Here is a 19,289-nt window from a genome sequence, read left to right as displayed (position 1 = left end):
ACTCTTATCCCTCTGCTTGTCCATATTCATACTATCCTTCTCCTTTTCCTCCCACTTCTCCCTCACCCTCCTCCTCAACCCCCCATTCACCCCTCTCCCCCAAATAACCTCTTCCTCCTTATCCGCCTCCCCAACCCTCTCCCCATTACCTCCATCCTCACCACCCTCCCTACTCTTCCCCCCACCAACCCTCTCACTCCCCACAACCACCTTCCTCTCCTTCACCCTCCTCTCCCTCCCCCTCGCAACCTCCACCTTCCTCAGATAAATCGCATAAATCATCACCTCCGCCACGCCCACCACCACCGCCGCCCCCAACGACACCAACACCTTCACCGATTCCGACACCCCCTGTCCTGTGCCCTTGCCCCTCCACACCCTCGCCACAGTAGATACCAGCATCTCCGGGGACCGGAAACTCCGCAGCGCCCAGTACACGCTGAACCCGGTGATCAGGACGGAGAGGAAGATGTTGAGCACGAGGCCGGGAGTGAGGGGGTCTGTCTCGTTATCATCATTGTTAGGGTTATGTTTGTTGTGGAGTGCTTCAAGGGTTGGTGTGGAGGAGGTGAAGATTGAGGGTTTTGCTGATGCTGTTCTGGAGGATGGAGGGAAGAAACTGGACGAGCTGAAGGATGAGGAGGTCATGCGGTTGTAGGCGTCTGTTTCGGCGGCGGCGAGGAGGCGCGCTTTGAGGGCGAGGTATTCGGGGGACTATATTTATCATAGTACATTTGTGTTAGTTTGTGGATCGTGTTGGGGGAGGTAGTGTATGGAGTGTTGGGATAGGTGCTTACCGGCTCGGGTTTCTTTGGCGGAGGAGGGACGTAGACTTTTGTTCCGCGGAGGAGGGAGTTCAGGGTTTTGCTTCTGTCAATAGAAGATGAAGAGTCTGTGGTAGGTTTTTGTCGGAAGTAGCGAGCTATCTTGATCAATTGGTCGTGGGAGATTGGGTCCTCTAGATTCAAGGTATCGGGGAGGGAGAAGTCATGTCGCGAGGTAGGAGGGAGGGCCTTGATGGCGGAGAGGATGGGGGATGTTGTTGTTAGGAGGACCATTGTGTAGATGTTATATATCTTTATAAAACATTATGTTCGTTTAGTTGCGTAGGTAAGAGAAAGGAAGAATAGTTGTAGATAGTAGATAGTATGTTGACGATAATGAAGATCGCCGCAGATGACACCATTCCCGAACAGGCAATCAACTCCCCCACTCCATCATTATCATTATTCCTCGCTCTCTCTCTCCTCCGCGGCCTGCAGTGCATCTCTTTTACCTTCCGCCCTCACCCTCTTTCTAACTTATATACTCCGACTTGTCTGTTCACCATGGCAGACAAGAAGACTTCCTCGTGAGTAGTCCACATCCCGTACATCAAAACTCACCCTTCTTATACCACACAACAACCCCTCCCCTCTTTACCATCCCAGCCCAAATATCCCCAAACCACACCCCAACCCTCTTAAGAGAACCACCACTAACCCTTTTCCCCTTCTCTCCCCGGGGACCATCAAACCAGAGTAACACCCCCCACCAACCCGCGCGGCATCCCCGCCGCGCCCTTCGTCGACAATGTAGCAGACTACGTATCGTCGCGGAGCGAAGTGGAACCGACACTACGGTCCTTCCAAGAGATGATCTCGAAGTACCAATTCATGGAAGTCAACACGCAGCGCCGGGCCCAGGGTCTCCGCGACAAGATCCCCGACATCAAGAAGACATTGGAGATGGTGCGATTCCTGAAACTTAGAAGAGAAAATGCAAGTGCCTCAGCACTCGAAACCAACTTCGAATTGAACGATACATTGTACGCTCGCGCGACGGTCTCCCCCGCTGATACCGAGGAAGTGTATCTCTGGCTCGGAGCGAATGTGATGCTTGCGTACCCGATTGAGGAGGCTGAGAGCATGTTGGATGAGAAGTTGGCTGCGGCGCAGAAGAGTCTGGCCAATTGTGAGGAGGATTTGGAGTTTTTGAGGGAGCAGATTACGGTATGCTTATTCTTTTTTTTTATTTTTTTTTCTTCCATTTTTATTGTTATGGTTGGGGCTAATGGTTTGTGCGTGTGTGTAGACGCTGGAGGTTGCGACGGCGAGAGTCTATAATTGGGATGTGGTGCAGAGACGGAAAGAAAAGGCTGAAGGTAAGGGTGATGAGGAAGGGGAGAAGGCTGCTTGATATCATTTTATTAGAGAGATATGATATGATACTTTTAATGTACTGTTTTTGTGTTGTTTCTGGTTTGTCTCCGACTACCCTTTTGCATGTATTTAGTGTCAAAAGCAGGCATTTGAAAATAAAAGTCTATGTGATGATGATTACAATCAACAACAGTAGATCCATTATAAATATCTGCAATGCGCCGTGCCATTATATGGTCTATAATCGCCGAAAAATAACATGGGACCCTCGCACGCTCATCCAAACACTAGCTCAACAGCAAGTAAAAATATATTAGGTCATGCCAGCAGCTGTGCATCTCATAAATCATCAATCGCAGCATATGTTTCTCAACCAGACCCATGTAAGCCCAAAGTGGGGAAGCCGAATCGTAAGCAATATTAAAACCATATATCATCGAACAGAGCAAATGCCACAATTCGTAAGTCATACGACGGAAACATCTCGTCACCTAGCAGTTCATGCTTCGCTTCGAGTCCGTCAACACGCTATCATAGTATCCACATCAGGCGACAGTCGGCCTCATGTCCAACTCGGTATCGTCCTCGACAATCGTCCACTCCTCCTCGGGTACGTCCTCGTCCGCTTCCTGTTCTGCCACCGTCTTCGCCGAAGGTGTGGGCGAGAACGGCGTCGACGATACATTGGAGCGCGCTTGAGCCAGGGTTTTGGCGTACTCCAAATCACGGTAGATCGCTTGAATAGCCGTATCCACCCCATCCTCCTGTTCAATCATTAGCAGGGCAATATGACTAGATTACATACGACTTACACTTCGAATTTGCGCTCCTAATTTGTGGGCTTTGACGATCATGCGCTCGTCATGGGTAGCCTCCCACAAAGCCCGAGAGAACATCGTCACGTTCAGCTTCTTCAAACAGATGCCCACGCCCAAGTCTTCAACTCGCGTTCCAAAGAAGAATTGGTCGCCAAAGAACGGCTTGACAATGGTAGGAACACCGGCACGCAGACTTGCCCCAGTAGTTCCAGCGCCGCCATGGTGCGCGGCGGCATCGATCTGCGAGAAGAGCCAGTCATGGGGTGCCGATTGAATCTGGATGATTTCCGGCGGCAGAGGGACCTCTGACTTGGCACTAGCCGGGTCTCCTAGACGATCTGACCAACCCTTGGACAGGATGCAGCGGACATCGGCCTTCTGGACAGATTCGATGACGGTGCGTGTGAGAGCGGAAGGATCGGACACAACAATTGACCCGAACCCAATATAAACAACCTTCTTGTCATCCTTGCGAGCACGTTGGATAAAGTCAACCAGTTCCGCTGGAGGGGTCCAGTCAGAACCCTCACTAAGAAACCAGTACCCGGTTATGCGAATCCAGTCCGGATAATCCAACGGTGGCGGCACCACGGTGGGCGAGTAGTTGTAGAGGAATGGAACCTTATTCGGCTGCATCTTATCCAGACCGGTGGCCTTCAAGCCCAGCTCTTTCTTCCGCCAGCGGTTTACCTGACCTGCAACCGATTTCCAGAAGACGTTGTCGAACATGACGTAGGTGATGTAGTTGTATGCACCGCCCATCTTGTGCTCAGGAACCGCAAATGCATGAGGATATGCCCGGGTTCTTGACCAAGGCATTGTAAAGGCGCGGAAATACGGAATCCGGAGCGCCTCGGCGATGTGTATTCCGGCCATTGCGCTCGGGGATTCAATGAGGAGGTCGGTGTCCTGGCAAGCTTTCCACGCAGAGGACAGCAAATCGTCAATCCAGCCCCGGAACTTCGCTGTTGCTTCTTTGAAGAACGAGTAGGTGAACATTCCGTTCTCTACACATATCCGCATAAGTTCTGCCGGGTCTCCATCAACGAGCGCAAAGTCAATGCCATGCTTTCTCACCCAAGGTTCAAACTCCGCGTGAGTTGCAATCTTGGGCCTATGCCCTTCGGCAAGAAGACCCTTACACAAGGCAATGTACGGTTGAACGTCACCACGGGAACCTATTGTAAGACACGTAATCCTCAAAGATTCGGTGGGCTTGAAGTTGATGATGGAGGCGCGAGGGTCATCAAAGATGGGATGCAATTCGTTGGACTCAGTCATCGCCGAGCGGGAACTCTGCATACCAGTGATGTCCAACCTGGCCTCCTGTAGTAAACGGTGCTCTGCTCTGGCCGATTCAGACTCATCCTTCTCCTCGCACTCTGCAAGTAGTCCGGACGCCATCAAGAATTTCGTAGACTCAAGACCTTTGTGCAGCGTGACAGCGCAATCATCTCGGATCTCAGCTGTGCCAAACTCGAAAAATAACTCTTCGTGGCCTCGAATGACGACAACAAGCCCATGGCGGCCAAAGTTGAACCCTTTTTCCTTGTCCACATTTTCGACATCCTTAAGCGGAAGGATCATCTTCGTACGAGTCCCGGGCATAAGACTGCGAAAGCACAGCTTTTTCTGGCTAATATAGATCTTGCCGTATAGTGGGATCATCCGATGTAGCCACGCAAAGTACGATGCCTGCAACTTCTCACTTGGTGGAAGGGCAAAGTGTTCACGAAATCGGTCACCGTCTTTGCAACCAGCCTCGAGGTCTTCGGGATCAACCGCCTGGTCATCCGCGAGTATATTCTCGGATTCTCCGTAATGCTTGCCGCCACCAGCCCACATCCCAGAAACCTTCTCGAGGTAGCCCATAGATTCACTCGCCAGCAAGTTGCTCATCTGCTTCGATCGTGTCTTCAAGTACTCGGCAAATCCTGCTGCGCGCTGCAAAGGATACACCCCAGCCCGAGCAAGCTCATTTAGGGCCGAAGTGGAAGGGTGAAGTCCAGTAGGAGTCTGAGTATCACGGTCGGACTCACTCACCGCATACTGTATCTCAGGTCCATTCCTGGTCGTATGCACCGACCGCGCTGTCTCATCCGAGTGCCGACGAACAGTCTTCTCTGCGCCCGAAGGGCCTCGTCTCATTGTACGAATGGTAGGCGACTGGAAAACATCGCTTCGATTCAATATCTGGCTGGCAGATTCGGTGGTATCTGTCATGGACTGCAGAATACCAGATGCCTCAGTTGCCTGCTCAAAGGAGTTTCCGAAGGACAGAGATGAGTCCTGCTGTCTCATAGGCGGAGACATGCTCAAGGCATCATGCCCGAAACTAAACTGCCCTGTGCTTGCGCTTCGTCGTCGATTGCCGGACTTTCCAATGCCCCGAGATTGGCTTGTCCCGCTGGTGATCGACCACCTATTCTGGGAGGCCCGAGTACGGCGAGAGCGAGACGTCTGCTCAGGCTGTGGTGATAAGGTCTGTTGCGACCGCTTCATAGGCGTGTCCGCAACGAGACCTCTTAGAAAGTTAAATGCATCCTGGCCGTCATTGAAGAACGTGAAATAGTACTACAGTATAGTCAGCAGTGCGCATAGAAGGCCAAAAGTCGGGCACGTACCTCATCGATGGCGTAGGTTTCCTCACTCTCCACCACGCGGATTTTAAAGGTTTCCGCAAAGTCTACCATGGGGCTCTCTTCGATATCGATGACACTCTCGATAGGGAAGGAGATCTTGACACTGCCCTTGTCGTTGTGAGTGCGAAATATGACCTTCTGCAGAGCCTTGACCCACTCCTTGGCGCTCGAGGAACTATCGGCTCTGAAGTAGTATGTTCGCTGGTCCGTGGTGACCTGGAAGTCTTTAACTTCTCGCCCTTTGTCTTTTGGCTCAGCCAAAGAAGCCGAAATCCCGTAACGAAGATCTACATGGCCGCTGGGAAAGTAGAGTTTCGACGGGTCTGCATAGTATGAGAGAACATCCCCTTTCAGCGAGAACCAATACCGATTGTATTTGGGATTCTTCCGGCCACGTTTGTAGACGTATCCGGACTTGATGGCGACGGTGGACTTCCGAGGAAGGTAGGCGTAGAAGCAGATGTGTCCTTCTGTGACATACATGTACCCCTGCAAGAGCATGCTTTGCAAAAAGGAGCATGCGTACTCAACAAGCACCTTTTCCGGCGCCTCAAAACCGAACATCTCCTTGAGCCGTAATGAAAGTGCTGATGCGGATGACTGTTTCCCACTCTCGTCACGAGTTTCATCCGTAGTAGACGGAGCGCCTTTAGTCGAGTCCTCTGTGTCCAACAGAGCCCGTGCTTCTACCATGCGACTAAGGACGGGGGCTGCCCTAGGAGTAGCACTGCGAGGTCGTTTGGGAGTGGAGGCTCGAGACATTTCATCACCCGTCGGGGGCTCGGACTGTACAGCCGGTTCCTGACCTTTGTTCTGCCTTGAGTTGATCTTGAACGGGCGCAATAACTTATTATCGGATATTGTTCGTCGATGGCGACGACCGCGCTCCGGGTTCGGGCTCTGCGGCTTGGGAGATAATCGCGGCGATTCATTCCCGCTCCTAATTGGCAGTGCACCAGCGGTAGCAGACAAGTTCTGAGCATCTTTGCGGACACGGTTCTCGTCCTCTCCTTCACTATCACTCGACTCGTCAAACTGCGCATGAAAACCAGATCTCGAGCCCACCGCAGCAATCATGCCGAATATAGACTGGTGCATGTACTGCATATGACCTTCTCGAGGCCCCATACCGCCTGGGGGAGCACTGAAATCCACCTGCGAGTCATCATCTTCTCTTAAACGTTCGGGAAGAACACTGGCGAACATGCGGCTATTCGATATGGACTGCCTGCTTGCGCTGAGCCTACGGTCCACCCGCCGCTTTGCGTCATCTATAAAGGGTCGCATTTTCGGTACATAGGAAGAAAGTGTAGGACAAAGCGAGCGGGAATGAACAGGGTTCAAAGGAAGTAGTTGTTACGACAGAACCCAGGGAGACTCGGGCAGATGACAGCGCTGAAGTGTGATCCGGGCTTGACGGTTCAAGGTAAGTCAGTAGGTTCAAGTCACGTTAGGACCGTGGACGAATAGGTACTCGACTAAGGGCCGATGATCAAACATATTAGCTTAGATCCAGCTCGATCGGGCATAGGAAGAAGAAAAAGCAACGAGGAAGGAAATGTGACACCCACAGCGTCCACACACAGCTGGGAAGGTGATAAGCACCGTTGGAGTAACGGTACGGTTCCGGACAATGAGAACCGTCAAAGCAAGAGAGACTGGGGCGTGCGAACCATGGCCGGAAGAGAGAGAAAGACTAAGACATGGCACGAGAAGGCAGAAAAAATTAAATAAGGAGCGAGGCAGGCTTAAGCGGTCGAGCCAGCAGCCTGTGCGATGCAGAAGCAGAGCAACATGGAATGGGATGAATGGAATAATAGTAAGTAAAGTAGAAAGATGAGCCAACGACTGATTTGGGGTGTCTGGCGTCACTTGCCCGTATCAGCTGTCCGCCTGAGTATCTACTTGTCCAATCACAAGCATCACATGTGATTGCGGTAGGGCCCGCAGCCAGTCAAAGATCGACGCTGATAGGATGGTGTCATTAGCTAATTATTGGGGAGGTGGTAATAGTCGGTAACAATACCGACTCACCGTCGCGGCGGTGCAGGCGCAAGGGGAACCCTGGGAATCCGAGAGAAACCAGGATATTCTATGCTTCTTCTATTCGATCAGGAGGCACTGATGTGTCCCAGCACAATACGGTGTAGAGGGCGATCTACCCGGATACTACTACTAGTCTAGTACGTAGTAGCCTGACAGACACCCTCCCGATCCACGAGGCTCCAGAACGGGGACCTAGTGGCCACGCCGAGCAGCCTTGGTCGAAACAGAGCCCGGGGTTGATCGACACTAAATGCCTCTGGTGGGCCTTTCTTCCACTTCATCCGCTGGTCTACTCTTTCTTCTGTCTATCAAACCAGTCTAGTCGAACCCACCGAGATGTTATGCCAGCATAGTCACTGTCTGATGTTCAGGAACTCGTGGACCTCCCCGATATTACTGTTATCAAGTACGAATTCCAATTAGGACCACGGTGCTGTCCTACTGCTCGAGCACGAAAAGCGCCTGACCTCGTCGCAGCTCTCGGGATGGCTGGATAGGCAGCCCGTGCTAGTGAGACGGCTTCATCCGGGCCAACGTCCGCCCGTTAATCCTTCTAGCCCGTTGCACCTGCAAGGTTGGGCACGGTACAGAGTACAGAGTTGCTCGAAGCAATGGACCACTCACTACTCGAGTTCTATGCATGAGATTTAAACTCTAGACTTATGTACAATCGAACACACCCCATGGCTGGCATGCAACGTAGAATTCAGCGGGCTCGTCAGAAATCACTCCCCACACGCCGGAAGAGTAAAAGCAAAAACACATCCCATCTAGTATTGCCAACTTTTGATGAAAAGAAAAAGATGATAAGGAAGAAGGAAAAGAAGAAATATCATCAAGCACTTCAGGTAGACTTCTCGGACTTCTTGCGCTTCTTCTCCTCCCGGCTCTTGCTGGACTTCTTCTTCTTGTCCTCGCCGTCACCTCCCTCCTGAGCGAACTTTCTGGACTTCTTACGAGGCACATCACCAGCGTCGGCCTGGCTGCCATCCGCCTCAGTAGGGTGGTTCTTGCGCTTTCTCTCATCCCGCTCCTTCTCCAGCGATTTGGGGACCTTGAATGTAGGCTTCTCGTCTTCCGACTCCTCCGAACTGGATCCGAGGGTCTCAGGGGGTTCCACGCCACTTCCTACGGGGTGAAAACGCATCTTCAGATGTTTGGGGTGTTTCCTCGGGGGCTTGATCTGCTCCTGTACAGCTTGCGCGACGGTCTCATCGCTGACCTCGGGAATGTCGAGCATCTCTTGGATATGGTAGCTGGGGATATTGCTGGCGGCGGTGCTGTAGTAGGTCTTGGTCTTCGAGTCGTACAGGTGGAGCGTCTTTCCACCCAGGTCGGGTTGCGCAAAGCTTTCCACCGGAATTCCGTATTGCACACCCTTGTGTTTCAGGACCGGCTTGCCCTGCATGATCTTGGCCAACGAGACTTCCTCAACCTTGGAGAGAGGAAGGTAGTCTGGCGCCGTAATGTGGTAGACTTGCTTGCCGCGAAGATCGGACAGGAGAGAGGAGACACTGGACTTCGGTGGTGCTTGTTGTTTCAAGGACTTGAATCCGGAGGGGGCTTTGTAAGGTTGGGGTGCTGCTAGAGATACATTACGGGAGGTCCTATTCGAGCACATCGTTAATCACTGACATAGCTTCATGTGAGTCAATTGAGAGAAGACCTACTTCTGGGTAGAAGTCTTCTCGTTGGAAGAAGTGCTGGAATCGCTGTCACTATCGCTTCCGCTCTGGGTCGACTCAACCTCGGAGCTGGAAGATTCGCCAGCAGACGATGTGCTCATAGGAGTAGGCTCCCGTTCCTCCACAGCTTTCTTGTTCGATTTGGGTGCCATTGTGACTTATCGACGGTCCCTTTCGTATGCGGAAATTCGAGGGGAAAGCAGCTCCGAACTTGCGATGCGGAGCGCCGGTGATCGCACGTGTGCCTAATTTGTACCGCTAGAGTATACTATATCAACGCGGAAAGTCCCAGCGGAGTATAAAGCACGTCGTAGAAGAAAATCCTGGGTATAGCGCAAAGCGCGAGTCACTGCGAGTTGGGAGAAGCCGATCCGGAACTTTTGAGCGATAACCTTTTTTTCTGCTCCGCGGAGCACGGACCACCTGAAAGTCCGCGGCCTCAAATATTCACCTTTTTGGTAGTCCCGCCGCCCAGCACTCGATTCTCCGCAACGACGCTGTTTTGGGAGAAATTGAACTGTCTGCGAGTATCATGAAGCGCAAAGCTGAAAAGGCGCAGGCTGCAGGTAAGTTCAACCGCCCTTGTACCAGGAATTATCGCTGACATTCCCATCTTTAAGCCCCGGTCAGCGCTTTCGCGGCCCGCAAAGCACGGCAGCAGCAGGCGCAGGCCACCGCAGCTGCTGTCAAGCCCCCTGTCGCTGAACCAGTGGTAGAACCGCCACCTAAGAGAGCGCGCCGCTCACTGGACGAGCCTGTCGTCCCAGCCGCAACCGAAGAGAACCGAGTCCAAACGAGGCGATCATCAAGGCGAAAGGAAGAACAATCGAAGGCTGAGAAGCCTACGCCGAAAGCGCGCAACGATCAGCCTCCTAAGACCTCCAAGAAAGTACCCGAGCATGACACATCGAAGGATGTCGAGGATCAGGCGCCTTCGGACGAGGAGTCGGAAGAGCCAGAAATCGTTGTAGAGAATACCGGTGTCATTGGGCTCGAGCCTATTCAGAATGACGAGGAGGGGTAATTTTTGCTTTGCAGTACGGTTCAGGCCCAGTGCTAATGGGATCTAGGTACGAGTCACCTGCGGACACTGCGGTCCAGGTCCAGGAATTCCCCCTGTCGAAAGCGCGCTTGAACAAGAACAGCATAGTCTACAGTGATGAACATAGGCTGTGTGTCCGCATAAAGGAGAAGATGGTATGCATGTCCAGCCGTTGTATATGCGCAGTGCTGACTTTTCCTATAGAGCTTGGTCATGATCGGTCACTACGATCTTTGGGTCAAGCGAGGCGTGGTCAGTTTGATGGGAGCGAAATTGCACCCCTCATCCCAGGTGTATCGGGTCTACGCGCCTTCCACGCACTCGCTGCCTGTAATAAAATGCGTTTCCGGGGTCAATGGCGAGGCAGAGGTGGAGTTCAAGTCATGCCACAGTGGGATCTACCGTCTCAAGGAACTCTCGCCTTTGTATCAGCGGATATGGAACGGCAAGAATACTACGGCGGACAAGCTCACTCTCAAGGGCACTCCTCAGTCCACCAAGAGAACGTTCTCAATGGTAAGTCTATACCTGGACTGTCTTTCGTCGCCTGTATCGTGACTAAGTGCCGTACAGCTATATACTTCTGCGGATGATTCCCTCAAACGCCACCTGAGGCCGCTTCATCTCGAGAAACAATGGAGCTCTGCTATCAAATCCCTCTCCCAGCGTGGTGGGCGGCTGAAGACTCTCATCTGCGGACCGAAGGGATCAGGAAAGTCTACGTTCAGTCGCTATCTGTTGAACCACCTTCTCAGCCCGGCCCCGCAGACAGAGACCAACTACTATAACACTGATGGGGTTGCGTTCCTGGACTTGGACCCTGGTCAGCCGGAATTTGCTCCGATGGGGCAAGTTTATCTGGCCCATCTCCGTTCACCTGTCTTTGGTCCTCCCTTTTCCCACCCATCTTTGGATGGTTCTCGTGACGGCACGATAGTTCGAAGCCATCACATTGGAGCTACATCACCCAAAGAAGACCCCGATCACTACGTCCTTGCCGCCATGGATCTCATGGAGCGCTACCGGGCTCTTCAAGCGAGCTACCCCCAATGTCCTCTCATCATCAACTACCCCGGCTGGATCTTCGGCTTGGGTCTGGAAGTTGCCACCTGGCTGGTCAGATCGCTTGGTCTTTCCGATGTTGTATATATGAGCGAAAAGGGACCGACGGAGGTTGTCCAGCCTCTGGGCCAGGCAGCTTACCAGGCCAAGATCCCTCTGACAATCCTCCCATCCCAGCCCACCGACTTCGTCAGCAGGTCGAGCGCACAGCTCCGCTCAATGCAAATGCAGTCGTATTTCCATATGTCGCGTCCAAACGGCATCGACAACTCACTATGGCTTGACCAACCACTGTCTCGCACGAAGCCATTCCGTGTCCACTACTCGGGACCGCAACAGGGCATCCAGGGTATCATGGTCATGGGCACCGAGATCCATCCCGATCTGCTCCATGAGGTTCTAGACGGGTCGATCGTCGCTGTCGTGGCTGTTGAGTCCCCCAACGCCATCCTAGGCCAGAACAGTGGACCAATGTTCGCGAACAACGCCAACGCCGAAACAGATGGAGACCACGATGTCGACATGCAAGACTCCGCCGATGCTGTTCCCATCGCCGGGACATCGACCATCGAATCCAGCATCACCCGGACACCAAACGAGGACCTACCTTACCTCTTCGTGGGAGCAGGAAGCAGCAACCCCCTGGACCCGAAAGTCTCGCACTGCTTGGGCCTGGCTCTTGTCCGCTCCGTGAACGTCGCCTCCCACCAGCTGGAACTGGTCACTCCCGTCACTGGATCGACTCTCCGTGGCGTTCTCGAGCAGGGTCACAGCATCGTCCTTGTGCGTGGTCTTCTGGACAATCCCAACTGGGCCATCAGCGAGGACTATTACGCCGCCCGTGCCGCCGAGAAACGCCATCGGGAGCTAATCGAGAAACTCAAGAAGGATAAGGGAGCAGCTGCCGCTGCGGAGGACGCTACCCTCGAGTCGGAGAAGCAGGTATTGAAGGACAGAATCCGGCGCGCGAGCAAGGTGCCCTGGATGACGGTGGTTGAAGACAACAGCCGCAGGCAACGAGAAGCAGCACAACGCGAGAAATCTTTATGGAAGCTGCGGAAGAAGGCATACCCTGGAAGCGATAGTGAAGGCGATTGGTAGTAACTTGCATACTTTGGCGTTTCAAAATGATTTGCATGTATATACTATTAGACAGTGAAAAGTTCATTTGGGAGCAATAGATACATACTGGCATGAGCTGACTGAGTTCACATGATACGTGCTTGAGTACGCGAGTGATATGTCTGTCCCACTGATATCCAGATGTGTCTATTATACATTAGAGCCAAGTAGCTTCATACTGATATCCGGATGTTATCAATAACCGACGGCATCGGTTTTTACAATCGATACTCGACGTTGGTAGTAGGAGGAGGAGGGGGGTTGGTAGTCTAGTAAGTATGATGCTACTTCGATGGTATAATAGTATGATAGATCCAGTTTTATATATGAGCACGTTGTAGTAGTAGTAAACACAAACAACGCACAGCAAAAAGGAGTATTTGGTAAGACTTACCCACAGAGTACTACTACTACTACTACTACTACTACTACTACTACTACTACTACTACTACTACTACTACTACTACTACTACTACTACTACTACCGCATGCACTAGTTTCGATTCCAGTGTCACTTCAATTGTATCATTTATCATATCCAGAGACTTCTACACTTCCTCAATCCAAAACAACAATACGATAGATCATGAGATCGATCCGCTCAACCAACAGGCATAGATTCATCGCTGAAAAGTAGGTGTGTAGTATGTAGATTAGCATGCATTGCATACTGTATCCAAGTAAATGCCGGCCTTACGCACATAACAAGTAATCCCCTGCATGTGTATGTATGTCATGGTTCACGTGAAGTGAAGTGAAGTGGAGTGGATGGCGTCATTTATATACTAACATACTCACTATTCAACCGGTCTATATAATCCCGAGACTAGCCCACATCAATGGGATGATGATAGTAGTTAAGACGTCCACTTAAAGTTTTAAGTCCATAAGGCTTGAATAATTGTGGATTTGATTTACTGTAGATAGTTAGATAGGAAGATTAGCTGATAGATAACAGTAGGAAGGTAAATAGCTGAGTTAAGTTAGTTGGTTAGTTTGCTTACTAGCTAGTACATTATGTGGTAGCTTTTATTACTTTTAAGCTTAGACTTTCGAGCTAGTGTTTTAGTCTATCTTGGAACATAGGTTCTTCTACACGGTGTTTTTTATCTTATCGGGGGTGTCTAGAACTACAGTTACTGTGTATTAGGTGATCATGGCTCAAGTTACAGTCCTTGATTAAGTTCCAATAAAGTAAGTCCCCTTTCCGTAAAAGTACATACATGCATGTCATGCCAAATGCCTCACAAGTGCATCCTTCGTTGCCTCGTAATGACATTCAATCATGTGAAAACAAGCGTCCGTCAAGTCGTCCGCTTCTGGCGATTAATAGAAGTCGTAATAAAACAGTCCGAATCACGTCGGAAAGAATCGAAAGGGTGAGGCGGAATAGAACAAAACGCAAATCGCTTATCTACCCACGCTCTGGGGGAATAGAAAGAGATTATAAACTCAAAAAGCCATGCTTCCTGTAAATGTGCCGAAACTCCGCCTCCTTCTGGGAATAAAAAACATGCCGTAGTCTATGTCAAGTCCTGTCCATGTACCGGAAGTAAACGCCGAAATGATGTCAATCATGTGAGGGTTGTAATTGTCACATGAGACTGCTGACTGCATGTATAATGACAGTCGAATCGCGGAGAACGGTTGAAATGCTCCGCTTTCAAAAAATGAACATGTGATTGGCCCGAATGTGATAATGCAGCCAATTAAGGTATGCCGTAAGCAAATATGATGCACAGGCTATGCGATCACTGGTCGGCGAGGTGCAATAGGAATCGGCTTGGGCCCCGAGGAGATGTCCAAAGTAGATATTCCCAGATCGCTGTCCTCGTATTGGCGCGAAAGCTTATCCTGCGGCTTCTCCTTGCCACCAGGAACTAAAGAAGATTTCCGTGAAGGAGTGGCGTCTTCTTCGCGCACTGTGCTGCACACGAATCGTTCTTCTGAAATGGGCGAGGCTCCAAACATCGTACCCAACTGCTGCAGAAGCGCAACAAAGTGTGCATGTATTTCAGCAAAGATGTATTGGTTTCCCACAATTTCCGAAAGGTTTCTCGCTCGAACTTGACCCGGTCGACGAAGCTGTCCGTCTGGGTCAAGGGCGCGCCCTGTGAGGAAAGAAGAAACAGGTGTATATTGTTTGCTCCCGCGTCTATTCGATGTGTTGTTTTGTTCATCGCGACGCTTTTCTTCTTCCTGGTATTTCTCCGCCGAGTTGACAATGCCCGTGGCAATGCGACCGAATGCGCGCCAAATCACAGGACAGGCACGGAATGCTCGACCGGCGTCTTTGCCTGCCAATGCGACAAGGGCATAGCTACGCCGTTTCCCGCGAGCCATGGGGTCGGGCAGGCGAAAGATGTAAGCTATCGTATAGCCTGCAGAAGAATCGCCAAAACATATAGGGCCCGAGGAAAGACCGCGGGGCAAGAGTTCGCAACTCAGTGTTCGAATGGAGGAGCGTCGCAGAAGCGCGTAATCAGCCGGGTTGGGGGGCCCGCGCAAGGAAAGATAGGTGAGGATGTGTGTATGACAGGAGGCGTCCGATGTAACAGAGGCCGAATGAAGAGAGTCCGGGTATGAAGCATGGACATGCGGGTCGTGTGTGGTATCATCGTGGTCGGCGTGACTGGTCCCACAAGAGTAGACTACCTCTCTAGATCGTAAAACAGGACTGCCGTTCCTCCCTTTACCGTCACTTCGGGCCGTTCCTGGCGCACCTGGGGGCAGCTGCTTGCTCACATCTTCAGGGAGAGTCAAGCTGCAACTGGCGCACGTGTCGCCGTCTGCGCCACCAAGAAAGTTGAGTCTTTGTTGAGTATCAGCCGGCGTGGCCTGGCCTTTCAGGAAATAGGGATGGTCTTCTATTCTGGGAGACCTCTCGGAGGAGTCGTTATTCTTTTCTGAGGGTTTGTTTGGGGTGTGTTTGTTATTCGTGCGGCTCTGCAGGCCGTGAGATGAAACGGTGTCGTGAGAGGTGGCAGGGGTATCGTCGGGAGAGGAATCAGATTTGTCGGGATAGCATTGTGAACAGGGGAACGGTAGAACCTGCGAGCAGATGATCGAGGTAGGACCATGCACCTCGCAGAAATGCGTCAAAGAAAGCTAGTAGAGGGAGAATATGTTAGCTGGAGAAAGCAGACAGGGATCCACTGTGTAGAAACGGGGTGAAAAAGGACAAGCGCAAGAGTCAGGATCCCTGCCATGTTGCACGCGGTCATTATGCGCGCATTGCGCGGTGCGAGCAAGGAAGAAAAGGCCTAATTCAGTGCAAAGAAGCCCAAACGCATTGTCCCCGGTGAGACATGAAAGTGCACGTCATGCTCACACATCACCAACATCATTCACCGATGCGAAAGATACGCACATACACACCGAGGCACATGGGGGGAAGAGACAGGAAAAGAAAGCCACACTTACAATGAAATCCATATCCGTGAAAGTTATGGTCTAGCAGAACCCAGCAACCATATTAGAGCATTATTGCAATACATGCTTTCACAGATAAAAGTCACGGTGACGATGTGGTGGTGGTTTCGTGGCAATGACGCAGAATAACCACCAGCAAGTTGAAGGCGAGGGGAGGGAAACCGGGTATGGCTGGTGCAGATCCAGATCCAGACGGTAGTAGTGGAAGGTTGAGAGGTTGGATTGAACCACCCACAACGAGAACAACAACGTTGGGGTAGTAATGGTAATTAGAATAGTGGTAATAGAGTCAGTGGAGCTGCAAAGACCAGCTTGCAGAACAAAGACGGTGTGGGGGAAAGTAAAAAGGAAAGGAGGGAAAGAAGAAAAAGAGAAGAGAGGGACGAGACGGAGGGTAAGGATAAGAGTATATATTAAGTGGCTGAGAGAGAGAAGGGAATGGACGAGTAGGAAGTCTACTAGTTAAATTTACTCCAGACTCTATGGAGAGAGTGAAAGAAAGAAAGAGGCATTGATTAGCGACTTTACTGGGAAGAGTAAGTAGTAGTATGAGCCAGTAGTAGTAAGTTGTAGTAGTAGTGGAGGGAAAGGATATCGGAAAGGTAAGTAGAAGGGGGGGGAGGGAACAAGAGAAGCCCGGAAGTGGAGCGGTGCATCGGCTGCGTTATGAAAATGGAAGAGGCAAAGAGAGGGTCTGGCCGGGGCTGGCCTGGCTCGGGTTGGTAATTACCGTCTGGTATGGTTCGGTATGGTACTTTCCGGTTCCATCCCCTCCCATCTATACTACTACTACTACATACACACAGTAGACTAAGCCCTACTTATTATTGCTGATAAGTGAATTACTTATTTTACAGTGGTTGTAGTAAAGACCTCGATCTGCCTAAACAGTGGGCAAAGACAGCCCAACCATCCAATAAATTCAAGCAACTATCCGATTACCAACCTGTTGTGCTTCCAGTGGCTCTGGGGGCCAAAGCACATCCCTCCCCCCTCCCTCCCTTTCTTCTTTCTCTGCCTGCTTGCCATCCAAGAAAGAATGAATGAATGAATCCCGGTTGGGCTTCAACTACTAGGCGACAAGGGAACTTACCGTACCGGAACTATAACTACAACTAGTAGTGGTGAAATATAAATTAACTAGACGGAGTAGTATCCGGGATCCCAAAATCCAAATATTAACGATGACAAACTGTGGAGGGGTCTTTTCCGACAATATCCATTCCCCATTCCTGCGACTTACTATCTACTTGGCATCCGCCTCTCTTATTGCGCTTATTTATCTGATTCTCCCTTAGACGAATCGTCTGTTGCAGGCTGAAATTCACTAGAGCTCCTAGTCTCCCTTCAGCCTGTCAGCGGATGGAGCCCGACAGAAAACGGTTCCGGCCTAATATGCGACTAGATTGCCCAGATGGAGTATGAGAGAGACACAAGCATGGGGAGGGCATGACTGACTAGTGAGCCAGCCAGCATTCTGGTTCAGATGGAGAAGGGGGAGGGGGCCTAAACTACGGCATCAGATCAATAGGAACCAGAATGAAAATGATTACCCGCCCAATGTTTGTCGATCATGGCCCTTCCTTTACCCTCCTTCACACATGGCCAGTTACTCCTTTGCGTAACCATTCCAACGGTTCTTCGTTTCCCATTTCCACCGATGGAATGAATGGGATGATGAGGGTGAACCAGGAAAAACAGCAAGGCGGACAATAACCCCGGGTGTAATCCGGCTGTAAGGAAGCAGAAGAGGAAAAGCCATCAACCCCGGAGTTACCGAGTGACTATGGGACAGACTCGACTAGACGAATTAGTGACGCTGGATGTGGTGGTGGTGGTACTACCCAGAACTATCTAAACCCAACCCGTCACCGCGCCCGATGGACTCGACCCAAACAAACTTCCGTACCCAATTTGACGGGACGGCGGTTGGCCGCTAAACCTGGATTTTACGCAATCGAAGGTCTGTAGAACGAGGGATGGAAGAAGTCAAATTATCACCTGCGCCATTTTTTCCCTTTGCCTTTTGGGTTTTTTTTTTCGTATATCCGGTGGCAGGGAGGATGGTCGTATGCTCCATAAAAAATGTTACCCTTTTTTGATTTTGGTTGTATATCCACAACGTGAGCATCTAGGTGACTAGTAATTAGTTTAATTAACTAAGGTAGGATCTGACTCTCACACACTCTCATCAATCATCAGTCATCAACTCTCCAGACTCGAACCACCGACCGGTTCCCCAGCATGGATAAACGGTCAGCAACCGAGCTGGTCGCTTCCGACCAGGAACTTTCCCAATTCAGCCACGTTCGGCAAGGAACTTCAATTACAGGAATGCACCCTGGGATTATTTTCTTTGCTGATCTCCTTTCCCCCTTTTTGATTTTACTTTTTTTCTTTCTTTCTTTCTATTATTTTTTTCTTTCTTTTTTATTTTATGTCCCTTGACTTCATTGAACCAAAAAAGCAATGGGAAGCAGGAGGGGAAGGGGGATAAAGCGAAGAAAAAGAAAATAGGAAAGGAAAGGAAGCATTCCGCCTGATCGCAATCATAGGGTCATAGATCCAATGTGCATCAAATCATTGCCGCCTCCCATGCCCGAGGGTTCCGATACGAACCAGGGTCGCACCTTGATCCCCCTTCGGCACTATCCCAGTTACTTACCGAGTGCAGCCCAGGATTCCAAGTGGGGGGATCCAGCATTTATCCCAGCGACTGACTAGACTAGTCGCATCGCGATAGCCATCCAGACTTACTTACCGAGTTAGATCAGTGAGATCAGTGATGTATTCTTGGGTAAGCTCCATAAGGCAGAGGCAGACATAGACACAGAATGAGAGACACGGGATGAGCATGCGCATCCGGAGCAATCACAGCCCATCCATATAATCAGGATTGGCGCGGCTATTATCACACAGCGGAACTACTGGACTAAACCTCCATGGTGCCTATCCGAATATTGGATCCTCTGCAGGCAGCCTCATCCCGCTGTCAGCCACCATTCCCTCCCTTCCAACCCCAACTAAGTAAGAGCTCGGAAGGGAGGCTATCCTGCTGGTCACATGGAAGATGATGATGCTGTCTGGGGGACGATCGGGATCCTTCCCATGCTTGAGTTTGAGTCTACTGACGACTATACCCACCGAGGTGTTGCGCCTCCCGCCCGACAACGGCCGTTATTCCTTTCTCGATGAACGAAACAGACGCTATCCATTCCAGGTCTCGCCCGGGAACAACTGAAGTACGCATGCAGATACGTACTCAGCGACAAAAAGTCTTCGGGTTAGAGATCCGAAT

At 50.9% G+C, this 19,289-nt stretch overlaps 6 protein-coding genes across 6 annotated transcripts; 2 read left to right on the top strand and 4 right to left on the bottom strand.

The window, feature by feature from the left end:
* BO85DRAFT_407308 (TMEM199/VMA12 family protein) lies at nt 1–1,125 on the bottom strand (the record flags this gene model as incomplete). The annotated part of the gene is made up of 2 exons (XM_025657358.1): nt 798–1,125; nt 1–714 (listed from the first exon to the last, which is right to left on the bottom strand). Coding segments are annotated over exons 1-2 (975 nt in total), but the record flags the coding sequence as incomplete, so codon positions are not given.
* A 99-nt stretch (nt 1,126–1,224) lies between these two features.
* Nucleotides 1,225–2,304, top strand: BO85DRAFT_453750 (tubulin-binding prefolding complex subunit PAC10). Its single transcript, XM_025661122.1, has 3 exons — nt 1,225–1,351; nt 1,520–1,991; nt 2,074–2,304. Exons 1-3 carry the CDS (start codon nt 1,329–1,331, stop codon nt 2,176–2,178), a joined length of 600 nt encoding a protein of 199 aa, XP_025510769.1. The 5' UTR covers nt 1,225–1,328; the 3' UTR covers nt 2,179–2,304.
* Nucleotides 2,305–2,686: 382 nt separating this feature from the next.
* Nucleotides 2,687–6,807, bottom strand: atg26 (UDP-glucose:sterol glycosyltransferase; the record flags this gene model as incomplete). The annotated part of the gene is made up of 3 exons (XM_025658859.1): nt 2,687–2,905; nt 2,954–5,533; nt 5,584–6,807. 3 exons carry the CDS (start codon nt 6,805–6,807, stop codon nt 2,687–2,689), a joined length of 4,023 nt encoding a protein of 1,340 aa, XP_025510768.1.
* A 1,455-nt stretch (nt 6,808–8,262) lies between these two features.
* On the bottom strand, nt 8,263–9,785 carry BO85DRAFT_430916 (DNA-directed RNA polymerase I subunit RPA34). Its single transcript, XM_025658306.1, has 2 exons — nt 9,318–9,785; nt 8,263–9,254 (listed from the first exon to the last, which is right to left on the bottom strand). The coding sequence occupies exons 1-2, from the start codon at nt 9,482–9,484 to the stop codon at nt 8,492–8,494; spliced, it is 930 nt and encodes a 309-aa protein (XP_025510767.1). The 5' UTR covers nt 9,485–9,785; the 3' UTR covers nt 8,263–8,491.
* A 79-nt stretch (nt 9,786–9,864) lies between these two features.
* Nucleotides 9,865–12,697, top strand: grc3 (putative RNA processing protein Grc3; the record flags this gene model as incomplete). Its single annotated transcript, XM_025662553.1, has 5 exons — nt 9,865–9,898; nt 9,953–10,352; nt 10,403–10,529; nt 10,579–10,890; nt 10,948–12,697. 5 exons carry the CDS (start codon nt 9,865–9,867, stop codon nt 12,535–12,537), a joined length of 2,463 nt encoding a protein of 820 aa, XP_025510766.1. The 3' UTR covers nt 12,538–12,697.
* Nucleotides 12,698–14,168: 1,471 nt separating this feature from the next.
* BO85DRAFT_174800 (folliculin domain-containing protein) lies at nt 14,169–16,123 on the bottom strand. Its single transcript, XM_025654310.1, has 2 exons — nt 15,983–16,123; nt 14,169–15,667 (listed from the first exon to the last, which is right to left on the bottom strand). The coding sequence occupies exons 1-2, from the start codon at nt 15,992–15,994 to the stop codon at nt 14,303–14,305; spliced, it is 1,377 nt and encodes a 458-aa protein (XP_025510765.1). The 5' UTR covers nt 15,995–16,123; the 3' UTR covers nt 14,169–14,302.
* Nucleotides 16,124–19,289: the final 3,166 nt, after the last annotated feature.

This window comes from Aspergillus piperis, assembly GCF_003184755.1.
Source record: "Aspergillus piperis CBS 112811 unplaced genomic scaffold BO85scaffold_28, whole genome shotgun sequence".
NCBI classification, from domain to species: Eukaryota; Fungi; Ascomycota; class Eurotiomycetes; order Eurotiales; family Aspergillaceae; genus Aspergillus; species Aspergillus piperis.
The sequence above is the reverse complement of the archived record's forward strand: the minus strand, read 5'-3'. Positions and strand labels throughout refer to the sequence as shown.